At 38.0% G+C, this 18,486-nt stretch overlaps 1 protein-coding gene across 6 annotated transcripts in view; it reads left to right on the top strand.

The window, feature by feature from the left end:
• ARMC8 (armadillo repeat containing 8) overlaps positions 1 to 18,486 on the top strand; it is an 82,308-nt gene that overhangs the window by 60,347 nt on the left and 3,475 nt on the right. For 4 of the 6 annotated variants that reach the window (XM_052803477.1, XM_052803475.1, XM_052803476.1 and 1 more), the window contains 11 exons: positions 928 to 1,128; positions 3,720 to 3,815; positions 5,481 to 5,563; positions 5,860 to 5,941; positions 8,455 to 8,541; positions 10,709 to 10,801; positions 11,272 to 11,421; positions 13,204 to 13,299; positions 15,465 to 15,560; positions 16,055 to 16,127; positions 17,407 to 17,500. In XM_052803477.1, the coding sequence (XP_052659437.1) occupies positions 928 to 1,128; positions 3,720 to 3,815; positions 5,481 to 5,563; positions 5,860 to 5,941; positions 8,455 to 8,541; positions 10,709 to 10,801; positions 11,272 to 11,421; positions 13,204 to 13,299; positions 15,465 to 15,560; positions 16,055 to 16,127; positions 17,407 to 17,500 (1,151 nt within the window). Of the gene's footprint in view, positions 1 to 927; positions 1,129 to 3,719; positions 3,828 to 5,480; positions 5,564 to 5,859; positions 5,942 to 8,454; positions 8,542 to 10,708; positions 10,802 to 11,271; positions 11,422 to 11,994; positions 12,156 to 13,203; positions 13,300 to 15,464; positions 15,561 to 16,054; positions 16,128 to 17,406; positions 17,501 to 18,486 lie in introns of those variants that run through there. The other 2 variants (XR_008237487.1, XM_052803479.1) reach the window with 2 other exon arrangements.

Below are 18,486 nucleotides of genomic sequence, written 5' to 3'. Positions count from 1 at the left end.
GTTATTTCAGGTCCCCAAAAACATAACTTTGAGAAACATTTTCTAGTAGCGTAATTCTGTTGAAGTCAGTGGAGTTACACAAGCAAAAACCTTGATACTATTCCTCATCCATTTTCATATTTCTATTTGGTGAGGCTCAAGTGAATGGAGTCCCCAGCATTGGAGAACTGGTCTTTCCAGAGTTAAGTGCTTTTCATTGAGCTTCAGGTAAAGAAAGATTTGATTGTTTTTAATATTTAAAGTAGAGAAGGTATGACAAAAATGCTGCCATGTGAATGTAACCAAGGTAGGAGGATATGTCAGGTTAAGGCAGAATGGACCTGGACTCCAAGTGGACTTCATTTCTGGTTGACCAAATATACTACTTAGGAGTAGTCCTCCCTTCCCTACTACTCCTAGCAGCCAGTGTGCATCAAGGAAGCCCTGAGATTATTTTTGACTGCATTGTCCTTAGTCAATCCTAGATCACAAAAGGGCAGGAGGGGTCAAGTACTTCTTGAGGGCAGCTTGGGTACTTTTGGTTCTTGTGTGTAGTAAGAATAAACCTGTGCAAATATGAACTTTTGAGGGGATAGAGTGTTTGGGTTTTTGTTGTTTTGGTGTTTGGTTTTTTTTTTTTAACCTTTTGTGAAACTTTGACCATGGTCACTTCTAAACATTGCATTCACGCAGACTAATTTTGACTGCATGAGAAGTTGGTTGAAAGTAGCCTACTGTATACTTAGTAATGCCTGAACAATTTCTCTGTGTATGTAGTCTTTAAAACCACTAAAATCTTTGTCTGAAGGTACCAATCTAAAGAACTTCTTGAGAATTGCTGTAGGATAGCTATTTGATTTTTTTGTGAGCTGCTTTATGAACGTAGCTGCACTAAAGAATGGTGGTGGGTTTTTTTTTGTTTTTTTTTTTTTTTTTGAAACTTTTCAGACTCTGCCATGTTTGGTTCGAATGTGTAGTAAGGAAAGACTGCTGGAGGAGCGAGTGGAAGGAGCAGAAACACTGGCCTATTTGATTGAAACAGATGTGGAGCTCCAGAGAATTGCCAGCATTACCGACCACCTCATTGTCATGCTTGCTGACTACTTCAAGTATCCCAGCTCAGTGAGTGCAATCACTGATATCAAGAGGGTACGTTTCCTTACCCAGTTCTGAAGCTTTGAAAATGTGCAAAACCAATAAAAAATGGGCTCAGGATATTTTTTTTACTCCATCTAAAACTTATGTCTGAGTTCTTCAATAGAAAGGTGACCAGAGGTCCAGTACAACTTGATTCCTGATGCATATAGTCCCCAAGTCTTTGCTTGCTCACTGCTTTTTCTGGAACTTGTATTATCCAAACTAAAATCATCGTGTATATCTGGACTCCCCATCCTGTAAGAAGAATGCTGCCATTTTTCTGTGTCAAATATAGAGAGATGGGCAATGGGCAGTTTAATGTAGCTTCACCATATGAGTTCCGTTACATTTTCCAGAGATAGCAATGAAGCACCAGACTGAGATATCTGTCATGGTTCTCCTTTGCAGAGTTTAAAAGACTTACCTTCAGGAACCAGTACGTTTCAGCTTCATAAGAGATAATAGTCCATCTGATGAGAGAGCGATTTCAATTCTTAGGTCATGTTTGTGAACAATGTTAAGTTCAGAAATGGTTCTATTCTGTTAAAGCAGAAAAACATGTGGATGTCACGTAGCATTTCATATTGTGAGTTATCTGCACTTGCAAGATGTTGGATAAACAGAGACCAGATAGACCTCGGAGACTTAGTTTCATAGGTGTTGTACTAGGAGTTCTCATTGGTGAACTCTTTTTTACAGATTTGCATACACTTTCCAAATCACTAGTGGATCAATCAAAGCACTAGTGGATCCATCAATCTCAGAAGCAAGATTGTTTTTGATATTCCGCATAGGAAAATATCCATTGCCTATTCTCTTCCCCTCTTAATGAGTCTGTTTTTTTTTTTAGAAAGTACCCCCCCAAAAAATGGACTACAGAGCCTTGGTTTTTCTCTGAAACTAGCCCAAGAGGTAGTCTTGCCTTTCAGACTTCTATAGAATGGCATTGATTCTGCATATAGAGCTGCCTTGAATTCTATGTAAAAATACAAATTAAATATAAAAAAAATCAGTTGCAGTATAAAATTAAATAAGCAGAAGGAAGTTTAGCAGCTGATTGAGGAATAACGAATGTTGGCTGTAGCATCAAAAATATGATTAAGTTCCAAATGTGAGTGGGGCAATTATAAATATTATGACAATGCTTTGAGTGTTCAGAAAGTCTGTAAAAACAGTCAGCTGGGAAGCCAGGGTGCTTACTTTGTAAAGAATGCTTTGAATTACACCCTGTAAGGTAAAAACTACATGAGTGAGGACTCTACCAAACTGATTACTTGTCTGTTTTAAATGTTTTTAACAATGATGTAATACATTCTGCTCTAATATAGCTGCAGCAGAGACAATTGCTCATACAGCTCAATTTTGGACAGTTCTTTTATTTCAGCGCTTTGCTGCTTAATAGCAGTTTTCTGGCATTCTGTGTAGACTTTAAATATTGCATTGTTTTGTGGAACCCTTTGCTACAGAGTTTTGAGGGCAGTCAGAATCATAGGATCATTCTCATTGGAAAGAATGTGAAGAGGTTTGAAAGTCTTAATTTTCTGTTCAAAGCAGGGTGAGTGCTGAGCTTAGAGGAGATTGCTCAAGGCTTTGTCCAGTTGGCTCTTGAAAACCACTAAGAATGGAGATTAAGCAACCTCTCTGAGCAATCTATTCCAAAGTTTGACCGTTCTAATAGTGAACTTCTATTTCTTATATCCAGTAAGAACCTCTCCTGTTTTGATTTGCCTATTGTCTCTCCTCTTGCTGTGCACCTCCATAAAGAGTCTGGCTCCATGTTTTCCTTGTAGGTATTGGAGGGCTGCTCTTAGGTCTGTGCTCAGCCTTCTCTTCTCCTGGCTGAACAAGCCAGGGTACATCCCATCTGCTCTGCCAGGTCTGCTCTCCTGAAGTCAAGGCTCTCTACTCTGTGCCTTTCTCACGTGTCTCAGCAACTTGAACACTGCTGTTTTATGATCCCTATAGCTAGTGCTCCCATTAATTATCATACCCCTAAGCAGTTTTTCCTGATTTGTGAGCAGCCTATCCAGTAGTGCATCACCCTAATTCACCCCTTTAGCACGCGTGTTAAGAAGTTACCTTCCAGAAACCTCCTAGACAGCTTGCAGCCTGCTGTGTTACCTTTACAGTGGAAGCTGGAAGTTAACATCCACCTTAAGATGGAGGTCCTGTGATTTAGAGACCTGCTTTGGTTCCTACTTTTGCTTCAGTTCTCTTGATAAAACTTCCCTTGATTCTCTCCCAATTTTTTCACTTCTCCTGGCTAGTTCCTATAAATTTCTGTTGGGTAAATAAGAATAGTTTTTGCCTGAATATGGTCTGGATAGAGTTGTAACTTTATAGAGGTGTTTTGGCCTCAAATTGTTTAAGTTGACTTATTTGTAACTCCACAGAGAAATTAACCATATTCTTAACTTCAATTATATTATTCAGTTGGTAAATGTGGACATCAGCTAATGGAACAGCAGTTCATTTGTGTTTCTGGCTACCCTTGGTGTGGTAGACAAAACCCCAGTAGACAAGCACTAGATTACAACAGATAAGAATATCATATCTGTAATTTTTTAGTGTCTAAATTTCATATCTGTGCTTTATTTAAATAGCTTGACCATGATTTGAAGCATGCCCATGAACTGCGCCAGGCTGCTTTCAAGCTCTATGCTTCCCTGGGAGCAAATGATGAAGATATTCGAAAAAAGGTGAGCCTTTGAAAAAATGTTAGCAGTCAGGCAAAGCTGTAGGTGAAAGTTAGGCTGGAAGGCAGTGCAAGAGTTTGCACCCTTCCAGCCCCCTTTTTCTTCCATTGTGATATAAATAGGTTGAAAGGAGAAGGCTCTCTTTCTGTTACGATAACATAAACTTTCAGATTGTACTTTCTTTGCATGGGTTTTGAACAAAAATTAACGTCTTGCCATAACAAAATATAATAGTAAGGTTTATTTATGTAAACATCTTCACAGTGATGAACTATAGATTCTCACAATAAGTTGTCTTTCAACATGGGGTCCTTGCTACTCATAAGCTGTGCAGGAATATTGTTGTGGCATATGAATAATTCCTGAAATGTATGTTCTGAGGGACAGAATATACCTCTGTTGTCATGTATCCTATTATAAAACAAATGTTTTTTCAAAAATAAACCCTGGAAAGTCTAATCATATTGGGAAACAAAGCCAAAATTTTTTCTGTGATTCTGAAGTGACCAAGGGGGCTTGCACTGTCATAACAAAGCAGTTGCTGTGAAGGAAAACAAATTCTATTCAAACATCACAGGGAAGAGACTGGATGATTGGAGCACTCATATAGTTAAAAATTTATGTGTGGAAAGTGGAGGGGGATTAAACAATGAATTATTAAAAGCAGCATGTTTTTAAATTAAGCATGGAGTTGCTAATGTCAAACGTGGCAAGTACAGGAGGCAGGAGAATTTTCTGAGTTTATTTGCTGGTTAAAGGGGAAAAACAGAGGGAAGAAAGTTATGGACAGAAAGGAGGCAGGAAAACACAGTGTTGAAAAGATAACTAGCAGGAAGATTTATCAGTGGAGAACCATTCAGGATCTCCAGAATTCAAACCCATAAACTTCTATTTTGTTGCAAGATTAACTTCTTTAGTTAATAGTAAGGATCCTTCTTTTACATATTGAAGCATTGTTTTTGGTACGCGATGGGTGTGTAGATGACAAAGTTGATTTATTATACAAAAGCCGTCTTTCATCTTGGTATTTAACTCCCTTTTATCCTAGTCTTAAGTACTTGTGCTGGCCATGTCTAAATATGGCAGATGAACTACTGTGTATTTTTTTTCCAGATAGCTCTATAACATGTCTCTAATCTGTAGTTTTTATATATTGTGTGCACTCACACGTGCTCTCTTTTCGTAGAATCATAGAATCGTTTAGGTTGGAAAAGACCTTTAAGATCATCAAGTTCAACCGTAACCCACCACCACCATGCCCACTAAACCATGTCCTGAAGTGCCTTGTCTACGTGTTTTTTGAATACCTCCAGGGATGGTGACACCACCACTTCCCTAGGCAGCCTGTTCCAATGCCTGACAAGGCCATTTTGTTTTAATATGACATTAAGGGTAATTCACATATGTATAACCCTCTTGTTCCTTGATGATTAATAAAATCATTTTGAAAGCTGTAGTGGAACATAGAATGTAGATTTTTTTTTTTTTTTTCCTAAATTGTATGCAGATACACATTACTTTCCACTTACTCTGGGAAGAGAATGTGGCTTGCTGTTTTTTAGCTACAGTTTTTGTATGCAATATTTAAAATGTTGCAGACAAAAACCCAGCAACCCATAAATGCTTATATTATTTTATTCATACAATATTCATTCCTTTTTGCTCCAGATCATTGAGACCGAAAATATGATGGACCGTATTGTTAATGGCTTGTCTGAATCTAGTATCAAGGTGCGATTAGCTGCAGTCAGGTAGGAGGCTTTTCTGATTCATACAAATACTTTTGTCTTGTCAAAGTCTGTTGCTACACTTGTTAGAATTTCTGCTAATTTTTCAAAAGCTAATCTGAAGTCATTTCTGCTGATGGAAAATTTATTGGTGGTGGTGGGGAGTTATCCTGGACTAGTACAATATTTTATTTTTGCTATTTACAGTCTACTACTTACCAAATTCTAAGCTGAATCTTTGTGTAGAAGCAATGTATATATTACAGGAGTGTATGTGTGAGTGTGTGTGTTTCACAATGAAGGTTTCTTTCCCGTTATAGATGTTTGCACAGTTTGTCCCGTTCTGTACAGCAGCTCAGGACAAGTTTTCAGGATCATGCTGTATGGAAACCTTTAATGAAGGTAAGTAAAGAAAAGTCAAGTCTCAACTACTGAAGTGTTCTGTTCCATTAAAGGAGGATATGGTCTCTGTTCAATTTGCATGCCTTTCTGTAGAATCATAATAGAAATTACCTAGAAATCAAAATTCTAGGACCTTCTCCTAAGAGTCATAAATCCACAAAGGCCAAGCAGCAGCAAAGAGGACTGTTGTGGTCCATGCTTGATTTTTGGTTGAGTTTTTTTTTTGGTTTGGGTTTTTTGAGTTACCAGTGAGTGAGGCTAAGTTATCCCTAATGTTTACATAGGGCACTACGAGGACTATATGTCCTTTAATTTTGAGTTCAGACGTGGCCTATAAGTCCTACAAGAGAATTTAGATCTGCGTTTTCTCCTGTAATTCTCTACCTTCTAGATCTCATTACAGATTCTAAAACTGAAGCCAAAGAGCTCAGCAAGATCTTTAAAAAGACAGATTTTAATATAATGCAATTATCCACAAGATTAAATGAGATCAAAGTGTGTAAGGTATATATCATCTTTTATCCTGTAATGTGACTGTCATTAAGTGCAGATAAATAAACCAGTTTCTCAGTTTTAACATCTTTTAGACCTTGAAAATGGGGAGCAAAGTCTGCTAGCAAGAAGCCTGAAAGCTTGGGCAATATTGACATCCATGAGAATCACCGAGAGAATCACCTGAAGTGAGCTTGACTCTCTATTCAGAAGTAAAATATCTATTCAGAAGTAAAATAGCCAGACCACAGAAAATGTTGTCAGCAAAAATGAGCTGATGAGCCTGATAACGAGAGTGTCATGTGAGCTTGACTGTTCAAAGCTTTACTCAAGAGTCTGGAAGGAAGTAAATGATCAGGAGATCCTTTAGTTATTTCTGGTGATATTTCAATACAAGAAAGTTGCCTGTTGGGCATACTACTCAGTGACATTTTATTCAGGCCTGATTTTCTCTGTTCTGCTTGTGTTGTAATTCTCACAAGTTATGGTCTTAAGAAAATTTGACTCACTCATTATACTACACTCACTGGCCATCTTGTTGGCTGCAGGCCAAGAATGTTTCTCAGCCTTTTATGTTGCTTGTATGAATTAGAGGCCCTAAAGTATGGGCCTAGTTTTTTCTACAGTTTCATGGTAGAAATGATGGGGAAATTATTTTCTAAAAGTATACACAATACACTTATTGAAAGTTCAGCATTCATCCTTGGATTGGGTGTGTGAATTGTGACTACTAATCCATGGATGTCTAATTCATTAGTCTTATTGGGAGGGAGGTCAAGGGAGACTTTTTCATGCAGGTTTTGTGCTATCACTGTAGTGTAATAATCCCATGATTCAGGACTCATGATCATCACCTGAAGGGGCTTGGAGGGAATGGTTTGAATGTGTTAAGAGTTTGCAAAAGGCCGAACATGAAAACATCAAACCTTTATAAATGTAAAACACAAAAATGTCAGGATTGCTTGAAGAAGCACAACTAGCATAAAAGGAGAGCCATGTGAAAAAAACAAATGTAGATGTCAGACTTCTATGTAAACACAGCTGCTGGCAGTTGTTCATTTTGATTTTTATTAAATAAGCTGAAGTCAGAAACTTTTATGTTCATTCCAAAATGTCAAGAATTATTCTTAATGGAAAATAAAAGTAATATTAAATAAAGATAAATTAATTTTCAGTCTTGATTAATAACAACTATGTAAGTCCTTTCTCTCTCCCCTAGCATGTAGAGCTGTATAAGCCATGGAAGAATAACATCTAAAACTATAGGACTTGCATATATGTACTTTAGTGCAAGCCACTGTAAATGCAGTTAATTGTTAATGTTTGCAGTTTGCTCACTACTCTGAAACAAAAGGTGGTACAGAACAACCCCTCCATTCCCCCTTTCTTTGCTGGAGGAGAAGTGGTATCCTCCATGCCTATTTCCTCACCGAGTTTTCTCAGAACATGCAAGGGAGATGCTCTGTTTAAGAATGGCATGTATTGGTCCTGCTGGAGATCCAGGCACAGATAAGACAGTATAACTTGTTCCAGGCTAGTCGCTTTTCTGAAAGGATGGTCATGAAGAAATTTGCTATGTTGTGCTTTGCACAAAGTACAAAAGCATTGAGTAGGTTCCTCCTGGAGCTTCCTCCGCTTTTCTGTAAACCATGACACAAAGGTGCACTGCAGGACACGGCCTGCTCTCTGTTGAGAGAATGGCTGCAGAGCTAAACTACAACTGCCGGCACACGTATGCTTTGCAGAGTGGGGATCTGTTCCCATTGATTTCTTTCAAATTTGACCTGAAAGCTCTCAAATCTGGTTTCTTTAAAATTGCGTTGCTCCAGCTTGTCATGTAATGTGTATCATCACATTGAGTTGAATGAGCACTGTCTGGCTCTGCACTGCTAGCATCAAAGCTTCTCCTTAAGTATGGAATATCAAAGTGCAGCATAATTACAGGTATTCGATTTCAAAATGATCCCTTCCTTATCCTACTAGTTAATGGAGATTCCTCACTCTCCCCTTTGTGACTGCAGGTTTTACAGAATGCTCCAAATGAAATTCTTGTAGTAGCATCTTCCACGCTATGCAATCTTCTTCTGGAATTCTCTCCAAGCAAGGAGGTCAGTATTTATCCAGAAACAAGAAGAGGTAATAGTCAAAAGTTACATTATACAATGGTTCGATAAGCATAAAGGTATCTTAATTGGTAGCCACTGCTTGTGAAGCGTTATATGGCTGTAATGTTAGGCAGACTGTACCACTGATAGCTTGTGAATAAAAAAAAAAAAAAAAAAAAGCCAAAATATCTGTTTACAGTGCTGTGACAGTTAAATATGATGGAATAGTTAAATGTAGTCTCTAAAGAAAAGTAGATGTGAAATTTTGGAGTTTTTTACTTGTAAAACACTATTGTCTAAAAAATTCGTAAGCAAGAAGAAAAACTGATAATTGGCAATATGATCCATTGTCTTAGAGAATTACTGCTGTAATCTTGAAAATGCTGACATAGCTGAGTCTTGTGGTTATTATTGTTCTTGAATGAACAATACAGGATATCTGTTCTTGAGTTCTGCAATGTCTGTATTTCATACAGATCATACATACACATCAATACTTCATAACAATGCAGCAATTCCCCAAGTCTTAAATATTTCTTAATAGCAGAAAACATTCGGAAGATTGTGGTATGTGTGGGCTCCTACAGGGCACTTTGGATTACCTTGGTTTGATTGATTGATCCTGGTAGTTTTACTCATGTCTGTGACACAGAAAATAAACTGAAATAATGACAGGCACAGTTCACTGGCCCATGGGCTTTCTTATTCATGCTGCAGGTCATAGTCAGTGTAGTATTTCCACTACAAACTGGACTGAAATACTGAATTTTCTATCAGGACACATGGTTCATGTAGAAAACATCATTGCCAAAGAAAATACTGCTTATGCAAAATGAGGAATATTTAGAAATGTTAGATTTGAAAGCATCTAAAAGCCATCTGATCTTTATTTGATATATCCCTTTTTTTTCTACATAGTATTTTGAAAATTGTATGTAAACTATCAGTCACTTAAGTAAATAAACAAAGCTGAAGTGGATCTGTATTTTTACCCTGCAAAAGAGCTGAGTCAAAACCAATTTTGGAATATCTCCCACCTGCCGTGGCTGTGGAGAAGTCCCTAGGAGTCAGCCAGCTACCAGGCCCATGGCAAAATCACTGGCAGCTTATTGCAGTACACAAGCGCCTGGCACCAGGTGAACTTTGGCACAAACTGCAGCTGCCTGGTTCTGTTATGGTCTTGTTGCTATTCAGTGAAATGAGCCTGTTCCTACAAAGTGCAGCTTTTTCCACACATTCCTGTTTTCTGATGAATTCAGCTCTTAAGCAGGTTAAAACCCACACAACTTCCCAAAAACTCAGATATGTTCAATTATTCACTGCTTTTGAAGCAGTAACTTCTGAAAGAAAGGAACACCTTACAAACTAAAGCAACACAAGTCATCGGATGAATCCTTTTAGCGTGTGAGCTCTTCAGGTCTTAGATAAAACTAGTACTTCAAATTCGGTTCAGGTTGAAAGCAGTTGTTCCAAACTTAACTTTCATTACATTAATCAGTTTGAAAGAAAAGGTGCATGTGTTGATATTTTTCCCATCATTTAAAGATGTGATACTACAAGGTTTTGCCTTTCAATCTGATCATCAAGAACAGTCTCCAGTTTTCTTTATTATGCTGAAGTTGTTCTGTTGGATTTTAGTTTGGTCTGATTACTAAACACAAGGATCAAACATCAAGAAAGGTATCAAGTAGCTTTCATTGTCCTTAATCTCTTTTAAACAGTCACATATGTCCCACTTGATACCCAAAAAGATGTGATTGCTCAAGGAAGACTGTTTTTGGAGAGCAGTCCCAAGCTGAAAGTTGTTGGGGGAAAACAATTTGCTTGTGTGAGTGTGACAGATGTGTGTATAGTATCACAGCAGTATGTGTGTGTATGTCCATATATATACACACACGCATGTGTGGCTGTGTATATACATGTGTACACATACACGGATACACATGAGAATAAACCTGGCTTGACCCGAGTTTTTCCATAAAAACCTATCTTTTGATGCTCATGAATATAGGGTATGGCTTGGCCAGTTCATATGAATGGACATGCTGTAAACTCAAGAATAAGATACAAGCAAGACTTTTTTTGTATTGTCTTTACATTTGTATATATGTCTAATTAGTCTAAGTAGTTTTTTAAAGATTTTTTTATTCCTCCCCCTTCTACATTTTAGCCTATTTTAGAATCAGGAGCCATAGAACTTCTATGTAGTTTAACACAGAGTGAAAATCTTGCCTTGCGAGTGAACGGCATTTGGGCTTTAATGGTAAGTAAAACACACTGATGAAATACTTCATGTGATTTTGCTTCTTAAAAAGTTTGTGAATGTAACTTAAAGAACTCGTCAGTTGTTATTAAAAATAAAGTAGCTGAAATCTGGCTTGTCTTTCCACCTAACTACAGAAGGAAAACAGTATCAGCCTGGAACACTTTATCAATTAGTCCATAAGATAAAATAAACTCTTCAGTTCTGATACCAGTTTGGTTGCCAAGATCATTCAGGGAAACAGTTAAGTAGTGTCAATAGCATGCCAGGGGACAAATAGAAGCAGGTAATAACCAGGTCAGCCGTAAGACTGTGGAAATTTAATTCACTGTGTAGCAGTTCCTCATAAATTTTAACCTTTGCAGGATTAATTTTAGCAAGGAGATATGCTTGCAGGTAATAATCTACTAAAACAGTGAAAGCCCAAGTTTAAGGTAAAAAATCAAGCAAAAAATTTTTGTCTCTTTCAGAATATGGCATTTCAAGCAGAACAGAAGATCAAATCAGACATCTTACGAGGTCTGAGTACAGAGCAGTTATTCCAGTTGCTTTCTGATTCTGATGTAAATGTTCTGATGAAAACTTTGGGACTGCTCAGGAATCTTCTATCTACTCGCCCAGTAAGTAGAGGTGGAAACAGACCTTCTGAAAGCTGATCACACATGCAGACAATACAAATTAATTCTTAATCTTTTTTGTAAGACAAGTTATTTTTCTGTTTAAGATTAATGTTTGATATATTGCTAAAACTGAGGCCTTTGGATTTATCCAAGTATCTGTAAGCAAATGTACAAATCAGTGTAAGAAAACATTTGAAAGAATTCTCTACATCCACTGAAACTTTGTAATTATTATCAAATACAGAGCTAGACAGTTACATTTAATGTTCAATTCCATTGCATTTAGCTTTCAGCAAAATTATTTTCCTAACAGTCTTTCTGTGAAACTTGTCCCAGAGCAACAATAAGAGGGTTGCACTGTTGAGTCAATATGTGGAGAGGTACATATCTTAAGGATACCTGTGTTTCTTCTTTCTTGACACCTGAAATATTTCTGTTCTTATCCAACTATATAGATAGTACTGGCTTTTTGAATTTGACTGTGGGACTGTGCACTTACAAAATGCATACGTTCATTTTACACACTGAAATAAAATGGTTTGAAAATGTAAGCCCATGAATTGTTTTTGACAGGGAGAAAGATATTGGTGGAGGAAAAGAAAGGGGTAATCCCCTGTGAAGAACAGAGGGAAAACATGCAGCAAACATTTGGCAAGCCAACATTTTTGTGGGCGAAAAAAACCACGAAGCCTCTACTGTGCATTTATCACGTATTGTGTTTCTACCATAAAAAGGTCACTGCAAAAAATCTTCTGATATTTGTACTCGTTGAGTCTCAATAAGCTTCATAGAAAATTAGCTCTGTCTTAATGTGAAAAGATATTTAATAACCAGTCATTCATTAAATTCACCCTGAGCTCTTGACAGCAGAGTCTCATTATCACTTAAGGTGTTCTTCATCTGAATCTATGTCCCAGCTTCACCTACTTTCTGTAGTATGTTTTAGAGCCAGAACCAACCATTCTCATTCTCTACCCAAAACACACTCCAGAATACCTCATCCAGCAGCTTTTGAATGAAGTCTCGTTATTAGCAATTTTAAGAAGTCCTACAAGAATCCCTAATGTCTTAAAAAATTGTAGTGTGCCATGTGCTAGTAATCTCTGATGGCTGTTTGCTGTCACTCTTGTGTTTTGGTATCAGTTAATCCGGTAGATCTAGCTTCATCTTTTTCTGTTACTCCTAATGATCAATTTTATTCTAGTATGGGTGTTTATAGTCTGTGATCAAAGGACCTTTTACCTGTACGTCTCAACTTGAGACGCTTTTCCTAGATAATAAGTAATGTATATGATTTAATTCTCTGAATCCTCTCAGACTTTTGAAATGTGGATATCGGACCTGGTCACAGTGTTCCAGTAAGAGCAGCAAATACCAGATAAGAAACCTCAGTTTTCTTACCCCTCTCTGATATCCCCCTGTTACCAGAAGAGAAGTGATTCTTTCTAACTGCAGCATCATACTTAGAGCTTGGGTCCAGCAGGATTCAGTCTTCAGACTGAATGGTCTCCATGCAACTGGGAAACCAGTGTCTTTTCTACAGGTTACAGTGAAATCAGAACCAAGGCCCATATCATGCTCACTCAAACAAGACCAGGCTTCAAATGAAGAGGAATATTATGAAGTGTTTCTGCTGTGAAAAGTTCTTGGGTTTGGGAGACCTCGCTAGGAGCTAGGGTCTTTGTACAGTGTTGCTACTCTTTACTTAGAGTAGTTCAAGTAGGAATGCCCCTTCTTTGTCTGGAAAGTTACGCTGATTGTATTTCATCATTGCTTTGGCAGCACATAGACCATATAATGAGCACTCATGGGAAGCAAATCATGCAAGCAGTGACCCTTATTCTGGAAGGGGAGCACAATATAGAAGTCAAAGAACAGGTACCCTTTTTTGTTTCATGTTGTCTTGGCAGAATAAAATTTAAGAAACAGCTAAGAATGCTTACTCTTCTCAACATGTCATTTTTGTTTGGGATTATGATGTGCTGTGAATATTTTACCGAGATCTGTCAGATTAATAACTTTAGTACCTACAAGAATGTCCTTCTTTCTAATGGATTATTACAAATGTGTTTGAATTGAATGCAGAATGTTTTTTTAAATGTCGGTTTGGTAAAGAGGAGGGCACTGTATGTGAGAGCAGAAGAATTAAATCTAAACCAATTGCATGGCAGAATGGGGACAGTAGGAACAAGGGAAGAGAAAGAAGCCAGTATTTCACTCTGGGGAAAGCATCTAGTTCTTTATATTTGCTCCTATAGCAGCCGCTGGAGCAGTCAGTAGTGAAGAATACCATCATCACCTGCCTTGCTGGCAGTAATACATATTCTGCTGGAAGATGTGGTAACTCAGCTGTTCTTGGGTGCCTGCAGGAGCCAGCAGCAATTAGAGGAGGAGAGGCACTAGCAGGGAAAAGAGCATGCTGGTGTAGTCCAGGAAATAGCAGGGAGGGACATACCCTGACAAATTAAAACTTAAGAAAAGCAATGTGCGAGAGGAAAGGGAGAAGGAAAGAGGAAGTGGCCGGTAGGAAAAAGCATCCCTGGCTTGGTGACAGCATAAGGAGGCCAGTGTACAGGGATACCTGCTGCAGGGATGCTAAAGCAAAAGTAAGAGGATAGATGGGCAGAATTTGGCTGATTAACTCTGACAGACAAGACAGTCAGCTGGAGAACCCTGTGTCAGCCTCATATGGGGCATGTGGTGATGAAGAATGGGGGCAGCAAGAAGCTGTGGGAGATTCCACAGGATTGCTTTGGCTTAGGATGTATATTGGTAGCAAACAGCATGGCAAATGAGTGTAAAAATACAGATAAATCCAGACGGGTCTAAATCTCTGCTCAGTGAAGAATGGGCTGAAGGCAGACAGGCCTTTTATGGCTATTTAAGTGCAAAATTAGCAAAAAAAACCCCCAAAGACTCTTAATAGTTAGCAAGTTTAGTGATACTGTGGTTCTGAAACAGTTGAGGATTAACCAGGTGTGTCTTTCTAAATAGTTCTTCCTGATAAAGCTCTAATAACAGGAATGGCCTTCATTGCAATAGATTATTTACCTTGCCAAACCTCTCAGAATTATTCTGGAGGAGAATTGGTGTACCTGAGAAATACTCTTGGATAGGGCTAGTAGGCTAGGGTTGAATATAGCCTTTAGGGTTTGGGGCCTTTGTACACAGAGCATTTTCTTTGTCCCTGTGGTTTGATCAGCAGCTTGCTTTTATTTCAGAATCAAGTCATACATCCAGTACTGCCTAACTGCATGCAAGAGCCCATGCTTCTAGCAGGGCACTGCTTATCTCTATCACTGACTGGCTCCTGTAGTCATCCTTGCATGTCCAGAAAAGATGGTTAAATCCTTCCACAGCTCTGTCGGAAATATGTAGAGCATCTCCTGGTGCCTCCTGAGAGCCAGGAAAGCTGCCTGTGCAAGTCTTCGTGCCGTGTGCTTGTAGTGCCAACGTGGGCCTAGATGCTTCAAGGTTATTCTGTAGGATGGCTTCTCTAATTTGTAAAAAATAACCAGATGCGTTAGTAGTTTGAGTTATCTCTGCAGGTAAGATGTGTGATTAGACTTGTTGAAAACAAATTATTACTCTGCTAGATCAGCAGATAGGCCTCTGCCTTTTCTTTTCCTGGCCTGAAGAACTAGATGGATATGTTTGGGGGTTTTGGGGGGGTGTTGTTGGTTTTGTTTTTTTTTTTTTCCCTAGACACTGATACAGAATAGACTACTTTATTTTCCAGTGTATTTAATCTTTTCTATATGCTGCATATTTCCATGAAAGACTTAAAATTTTACTCATTGAAGTGAATTAATGAATGTTGCTTTTTATTTTAAAATGGCAATGACTCGGTTTTCTGCCAGGGCTGTTCAGCCACAGCGGTTAGCTCTTTGGCATTGGCCCCAAATGTAAGCAAGCCGGAAACTCCAGATTAAAGATATTAAAACTAATTAAAGAAATTGTTTGTCACAAGTTCAAAGCTGTCAGGCAAACTGTATAAATCATGGGATGTGATCTGTGGCCAAATAACAGTTTTTCTCTTTCAGACATTGTGTATACTTGCGAATATAGCAGATGGAACAACAGCAAAAGAACTGATTATGACCAATGATGACATCCTGCAGAAAATCAAATACTACATGGTATGGGGAATTTCTCTTAAAGGTTTTATCTTGGTCTTTTGCAGGAATGAAAAGAGGGTACTTTAGCATTTTGTTGTGTAAATTGTTCAGTATCATACACTTAACTTTCATATACCTAGTTGTGTTTAAGAAATCATGTAGTGCAGTTTCTATATGGCAGAGGTGTACTGAGGATCTGATTAAAAGGAAAATCCAGTGGTTATTTCCTGTAAGAATGCTACAGTGACTGAAGCAATACCTGTAACAAATCTGCATGGAAAACGTTTCATGATCTTGGAAAAGGCATATCTTGTAGACCTCAATAAATATTTTGAAGGAAGTGATTGAACGCTACTCAAGTGCCTTATGTTATGGCACTATCTTTGAGAGAAGTTGTAGATAAGAATTAGTCCCAACTTTGCTACCTTATTTATTACAGTGTGAATGCGAAAATATAAGTCTGAGAATTTCTGAATTTCTTCTTCTAAACTTGAGTACTATTTTTCTATATTTAGAGTCATTCAAATGCTAAACTTCAGCTTGCTGCCATGTTCTGTATATCTAATCTCATATGGAATGAAGAAGAAGGTAAGAAAGCCTCATTATTAATGCATATACAAGTTACTATCCTGATCAAAAGGCTAATGTTGTATAGTAATGAATACTTGCAGTGCACAGCACAGTGGGGTCTAAAACATAAAGGGAGACATCATTACAGGTATAATATGGAATAAGTGAGAGTGATCAGGAGGACATTGAGGAAAGTGTAGAGAGCTGTTCTGGGGCAGGAAGGGGAGACACAAGAGAGTGTCAATAAATAGGAGTTGATGAGAGTCACACAGTGGGAGGTTTCCACCTGTAGCAGTTCTGTAAAATCAGAAAACAACTGAAGTGAAAGAGAATCCTAGTAAGAGATCTTCCAAGTCTTAAGGAGGTTGTGGAAACTCATTGTTGGAGGGAACAGGTTCACTGTAGAGGATAAATGGATTAGAAAGGGGATTTGTTGCAAAGAAATTTTCCCCAGCATAGATGGCTGGAATGGATTGGGCGGTGAGACTCTGAAACCAGTCAAAGGACATGTGGGTGGAACTGGAAGGAATGGGGAACGTGTTTGGTAAGAAGAATCATGGCCTGGAACAATGGAAGGTAACCAGGAGGGAGCTGAAGGATGCTGCTGCACAGAAAAATATGTGTGTTTGTGTTGAGGGGTAGAGAGGGCAGATGGAGGCAGCGGTGTGGAGCTGGAAGACATGGCAAGGGAAGGAGTGGTAGGAGGTGATGTGCTTTGAGGAATGGTGGGGCTGGGAGGAGGACTTTCTTAAATGGATGATTTACAGACCCTCAAGTTGACCATGCTGATCTTCAGCAAAGAAATCAGTGTCTCTGCTTGGTTTTGTCTTTTTTTCCCTACTGTGTAACTTATTCCACATCTCTCAGATCACAGAACTTCATTCAGTGTGTGACACTTGGCTATGCTCCTGGTGGCTTTCTGCTCATTATACTGACATTATACAGTGCTACAAGTCAGACTCAGAAACACACCTCCAGCTAAATGTTCTCTACATCCAAATCAGAGAGATGAGAAGAAACTAACTGAAGTCAAGCTTGTCACTTTAGGATAAAATCTGTTCAGATTTTTGCCTTCAAAATTTTCTTTTCTTTAAACATATGCATACGGAGTACAAAAAAAGAAACTAGAGCTCCCTTGAGAGGTAGCCACAACTGAGGGAGTTTTTCCATTGCTGTGTTCTAACTGAGCTGTGTTCCATACCCCTCCTTTAAGCTGGTTTCTGCTACCACTCCTTTCTTCTGTTCTGCAGACATTTATTTTTGGTGGTATTCCCAACAATGTGATTTATTGTTGTAGGTTCACAAGAACGCCAAGATAAACTACGAGACATGGGAATAGTAGATATTCTACATAAATTGAGTCAGTCATCGGATCCAAATCTGTGTGACAAGTGAGTATAAAGAAAAATTCAAACAGAAGATTAGAGGGAAATCTTTGCTTTTTGCTAAAAAACTATCTTTTTTTGAAATCTTTTGATTATAGAAAAATTCCCCAGGAAAACTGTCTATCATTGCACTGAGTTTTATGGTGTATAAAGAAATCATGAGGAACGCTTATTTAAAGAGCAGGTTTTATATTGCTCAGGAGTAACAAATTTTAGTGAAGTTCTAAGTAGTATAAAATTAAACTACGCTTAAGGTCATCTAAACTGGTGGAGGGTCCTCTCTGAAATCTCTCTGATACACAAGTATTATTGTAAACCTTGGACTACTAACAAAGTTCCAGAGGATTGGAACAATGGTAAACTATCACATAACACTATGAATTAAAAAGATAATACAGGATCACCAGTGTTGTTAATCTTAGTTAAGTTCTTTTAAACTAATTAAGCTTAACAGTAACTTTTCACGTACCCGTTCTGTTACTGATATTGTAGTATCTGCAGAGATCATCTAGCTTCTTCAACACATATAACCAAAATAGCTAATGACAGTTTCTTGATTTTTCTGTTAACTTTTTGTGATTATCCCACCTACAGTTAATAACAACCTGTATTTCTTTCATGAACTAAAGGAGATGGTCTGATTTTTGGAAGAGGTCATACACAGACAACACAACTCAAAACTGTGCAGTGTTTTAAAATGCATTAAATTTGGGTTTCTTCTTTTTATGAAAGAGATTCCAGTGTTCTTAGACATCTTTGAAGTAAAGTTAGGACATCTCGGTTTAAAATCTATGTCAAAGTATCAGTATTGAAGGTGATAATCAGGAAGGTATAGATATCAATGAGCAGGCTCACAGAAAATTACAGAAAAGCTAAATAGGGTTTTCAAACAGTAAGAAATAAGAATAAAACTTAAACCATAAAAGTACTTTCTGATAAATGGGCCTTGCTTGTCAACACTTAAGCCTTGGTTTTAAGAGACAGGGAGCTGA

This window comes from Harpia harpyja, chromosome 12 (genome assembly GCF_026419915.1).
Source record: "Harpia harpyja isolate bHarHar1 chromosome 12, bHarHar1 primary haplotype, whole genome shotgun sequence".
Classification (NCBI taxonomy): domain Eukaryota; kingdom Metazoa; phylum Chordata; class Aves; order Accipitriformes; family Accipitridae; genus Harpia; species Harpia harpyja.
This window is presented reverse-complemented; position numbering and strand designations above follow the sequence as displayed.